The sequence below is a fragment of the Pezoporus wallicus genome, unplaced genomic scaffold, assembly GCF_028554395.1.
Source record: "Pezoporus wallicus isolate ANWC-B61680 ecotype Strahan unplaced genomic scaffold, APGP_CSIRO_Pwel_v1 contig_10889, whole genome shotgun sequence".
Lineage (NCBI taxonomy): Eukaryota > Metazoa > Chordata > Aves > Psittaciformes > Psittacidae > Pezoporus > Pezoporus wallicus.
Genome location: NW_026639766.1, coordinates 23,826 through 28,230, shown reverse-complemented (window position 1 = coordinate 28,230; position 4,405 = coordinate 23,826). Strand labels below are relative to the sequence as shown.

Sequence of the window (4,405 nt, the reverse complement as noted above, 5' to 3'; positions counted from 1 at the left end):
GTAAGTCACTAATGTCATTGTCTTTACAGAGGTAGATGGGAGACACGGCGGTGAGCAATCACAGCATGGTCAAAGAATTCATTCTCCTGGGGTTTCCGATTTCTCCTCATCTGCAGATTCTCTTCTTTCCAATATTCCTCATTGCGTATCTCTTAGTTTTAGCAGAAAATACGCTCATCATCCTGACTGTCTGGACAAACTATAACCTTCACACCCCTATGTATTTCTTTCTGAGTAATTTCTCTTTTCTGGAGATATGGTATGTGACAGTCACGCTCCCCAAGACAATACTGAGCTTTGTGTCAGTGACAAAGGGAATCTCCTTCATGGGATGCATGACACAGCTCTACTTCTTCCTCAGCCTGGGCAACACTGAGTGTCTCCTCCTGGCTGTCATGGCATACGATCGCTACGTTGCCATTTGCAAGCCTTTCCATTACTCTACTATCATGAGACACACTGTCTGTGTCTACCTTACTACCGGATCTTGGTTGATTGGTTTCTTAATTCCTGGATGCAAAGTATTTTTTATCTCTCGGCTGACATACTGTGGACCCAACATAATCAACCATTTCTTCTGTGATGTTTCTCCTCTCTTGAACTTAGCCTGCACGGATTTGGAAAGAGCTGCTCTCATGGATTTTGTGGCTGCCTTATTTATTCTCCTGATGCCTCTCCCTGTAGTGATCCTATCTTACACCTGTATTATCTTCACTGTCTTTCACATTTCGTCTGTACGAGATCACCAAAAAGCCTTCTCCACCTGTGCGTCTCACCTTATAGTGGTCACTGTCTTCTATGCAACAAGCATTTTCATCTATGTAAGGCCCAAAACACTTCCAGCTAATGACACCAACAAAATCATGTCTGCTTTCTATGCTGTTGTTGTTCCTCTCTTTAATCCCATCATTTACTGCTTGAGGAACAAGGAAATGAAGGATTCTCTCCAAAAGATCTTGCTAAGAAAAAGACTTTCCTTGCAAAAACATTAGCAGGCTTAATGATGAAAAGATGGTGTGGCTCAGAAAACCAAACAGAAATAATTGGATCTTATGACTAAACCACTTAATGAAAAACCCTGGCTTGTGCTTCAGAAGCCATGTCCCGGTTTCCGGCACTGCTGCCTTTTCATTTCCCGGCTCATGTGCTTTGCCATAGGAAGGCTTCTGTCAGTGCCGGGATGAGAAGCCCAAGGGTTTCCAGGGCAGAACCACGTGAGCGCAGCAGAAGCCTCCCATCAAGGGCTGGTGCATCCCGTGCAGGCAGGGGATGTGCTCCTGGCTCATTCCTCTGGGCTTGCTTGTGGCCACGCTGTGGGAAATGGGCACCGCTCTCGTGCTTCTCTTCCGCATGCCCAAGGACTGCCACAGGAGAGGACATGGCACAGCCTTTCCTCTTGCTCCCCTCAGCTCTCTGAGGGAAGGCCATTGCTGTGTGCAGATGGGCTTCTGCTGGCAGGGCTGGACCCTACTGCAACACCAACAGTGCTCTCAGGACACCTGTGCTGGGCTCTTGTGCCTCATCCCTGCTCTGTGCAGGTTCTGTGGGTCCTCAGGGAACACCAGGAGCATGTCTGGGGCCTGGCCCTTCCCTGCCCTACCTGAGCCCTGTTGCACCAATGCGGTCCTAGCATCTCTTTGGCAGAGGAGATGTGCAGAACCTGTTGTGCACTGACCACAAGTCCCCGATCCACATCCCACTGTGCTGCTTAATGGTGGAGCAGTGAATGAAGGAGGGAAGTGGAGTCTGTGAAAAAGAGGTGGGATGGGGTGAAGTTGTTTTAATTTTGTCTCACACAATAAAAACCAAACTAAAACCAACCCCAAACCCAAACCAACCCCATTGTGTCCCTGCTTGATGAAACCTATGACAATTCCAGAGACTGCAGACCAGAACCTGTAATTTGCAGATCAATTAATTTGAACTGCATCTGTGCAGGGCTCTGGCTTCAGCTCTTTTGCCTATGTATAAGGCTTTAGAACCATTTGAGACAACAGAACCATAAACCTTCATGTATAGAGATTCAGCCTTTCTCTGGATCTGGTCTCGCTGAAAGCTGCATTTCCCTCTGCATAAGAAGGCTTCTCCAGACGCACCCCCCTACGTGACAGCTTGTGGGGTTTGCCACACGTTAGACTTTCTGTCACAACTGGGAAGTTCTCCTGTCCTCCTTCTAACTCCCCTTCTGGTTGGTACAGGCTGATACAAGATCACCTCTTAATCTTCTCACCAGACAAAACAAGACCAGCACCACTCTTAGTATCCATACCCTAAACCCCTGTTGGCCTCTGCTGGACTCTCTCCCTTTTCTCTCAGCCCAGCCCAAGTTATGGTGAATGACTGCCACATCCTCTGCTCCAGGGCTTCGGGACTGGGACTTTTTGGTGGTTGGTTTTGCCCTCTGCCTCAGACACCAGTTAACATGAGCTGGGTTCAGTGTCTCAGGCAAAACCTTAGGCATATGCAGAGTTTCTCTGTATGGAATCACAGAGGAAACAATAACATCCTCCCTCTTTCTGTGATTGCTTCCACTGGGATTTGCTAGATCAAACCTATTGAGACACTGAATATAAATAACGTGGCTGATTTATCTGTATAAATCATGCAACTGACACATCAGCCTACGCTTCATCTGCTCCCTATTGATCATATTCTCCAGGATCAACTAAGGCAGTGGATTCCATTCTGAATTGCCACTACAGAAGGTTGAGACCAGTTTTGTTTTTATAAGCACAGGCTAAGGCGTTCTTAACTTGGAAGGAATAATCTGAGTTAGCTACAAACCAACCAGACCCAGAGCTATACGGAGTTTATACTTATGCTGTATGTGGGATGCTGTGTGTATGTTTGTCTCTCCGTAAGCTTTATGTAGCTGTAAGGCTCTTCAGAGCTAGCCATAGATACCTCTAAGGGGGTTCTTCAGATGTGTTTGCTTTCTTTTTATATGAAATTGTATGTATCCTTGTGGAATGTCCGAGTTCCCTCCCAGTTCATTGGATATACATGGTATAACTTTAGAAATGTAAAGGCATAGAAACAAAACCAATGTCAATGTCAATGTCATAACCTAACTTCTCTTCATCCTGGATGGACAATATGATAGAGTGACTCATGTGACTTCTTTTAGCCTGGTGTCTTAGCTGAGATAGGGCTGGGAGCTCCTATTGATTTCCATGAAGTGTGAAGTACAAAGCATGCTGACAGCTTTACTATGAACAATGCTGAATTGAGTACATGAATTTCACACAATTCATTTCCAGAAACTCGGCAAGAAAGTGTCTGAATCTTTACAGCGCCTTAAGTGTGGTGTAACATACTGATACGAGTGTAAGCCTGTCTGGTTAGCTTTCATTGATTTAATTTATTGCAGGTCGATAAGGCTCATCTTTCCCCTACAGAATGGGTGGGAGGAATGAAACCAGTGTCAGGTATTTCATTCTCCTGGGTTTTCCCACCACTCATGAACTGCAGCTACTCCTCTTCTCTGCTTTACTTCTGGCTTATTTATTAACTGTGCTGGAAAACTTCCTTATCATTCTCATCATCCGAACTAACCCCAGTCTGCAAAAACCCATGTATTTCTTCCTAGGAAACCTGTCTTTCTTAGAGATCTGGTATGTTTCTGTCATTGAACCAAAGATGCTCGTGGATTTCCTCTCCCAAGACAAACATATCTCCTTCCAGGGCTGCATGACACAGTTGTATTTCTTTGTGACTTTTGTTTGTACTGAGTATATTCTGTTAGCTGTTATGGCCTATGACCGCTTCTTGGCTATATGCAAACCTTTCCAATACTCACTCATCATGACTCATCAGCTCTGCATTCAGCTGGCAGCTGGCTGTTGGATGTGTGGTTTCGTCACTTCTTCCATCAAGCTGAGCTTTATTGCCCAGCTCTCGTTCTATGATGCAGAGACAATCAATCACTATTTCTGTGACATTTCACCCCTACTGAATATCTCCTACAGCGACTCCTCTTTGCCTGAGCTGGTTGACTTTGTCTTGGCTCTGCTGGTCATCATGGTGCCTCTGTGTACTGTGGTCACCTCCTATATTTGCATCATGTTCACCGTGCTGAAGATCCCTTCTTCTCATGGGAGGCAAAAGGCCTTTTCCACCTGCAGCTCCCACTTGACTGTAGTGATACTGTTCTACTCCACCACTCTTTTCACATACGCCCACCCTAAGGTCATGTACACCTACAGTGCTAACAAGTTGGTATCAATCCTGTACACAGTAGTTGTGCCACTTCTGAATCCCCTCATATACTGCCTTAGAAATAAAGAAGTCAGGTTTGTCCTGAGGAAGACCTTCCCTTGCACAAGACACATCTAAGAAATCAACCAAAGACTTTGGGAGAAGGTGCTTTGCTCACAGAGATCAACTGGCAGTGCTGATGAACTAA

At 45.6% G+C, this 4,405-nt stretch overlaps 2 protein-coding genes across 2 annotated transcripts; both read left to right on the top strand.

Moving 5' to 3' along the window:
* LOC130602822 (olfactory receptor 6A2-like) lies at positions 1 to 992 on the top strand. The gene has a single exon (XM_057416053.1). The coding sequence runs from the start codon at positions 36 to 38 to the stop codon at positions 990 to 992; it is 957 nt and encodes a 318-aa protein (XP_057272036.1). The 5' UTR covers positions 1 to 35.
* A 2,407-nt stretch (positions 993 to 3,399) lies between these two features.
* On the top strand, positions 3,400 to 4,405 carry LOC130602821 (olfactory receptor 6Y1-like). The gene is given in 2 exon segments (XM_057416052.1): positions 3,400 to 4,313; positions 4,315 to 4,405. Coding segments are annotated over 2 exon segments (1,005 nt in total).

Coding starts and splice junctions, on each gene's coding strand:
- LOC130602822 (XM_057416053.1), top strand. CDS start 36: ATGGGAGACACGGCGGTGAGCAATCACAGCATGGTCAAAGAATTCATT.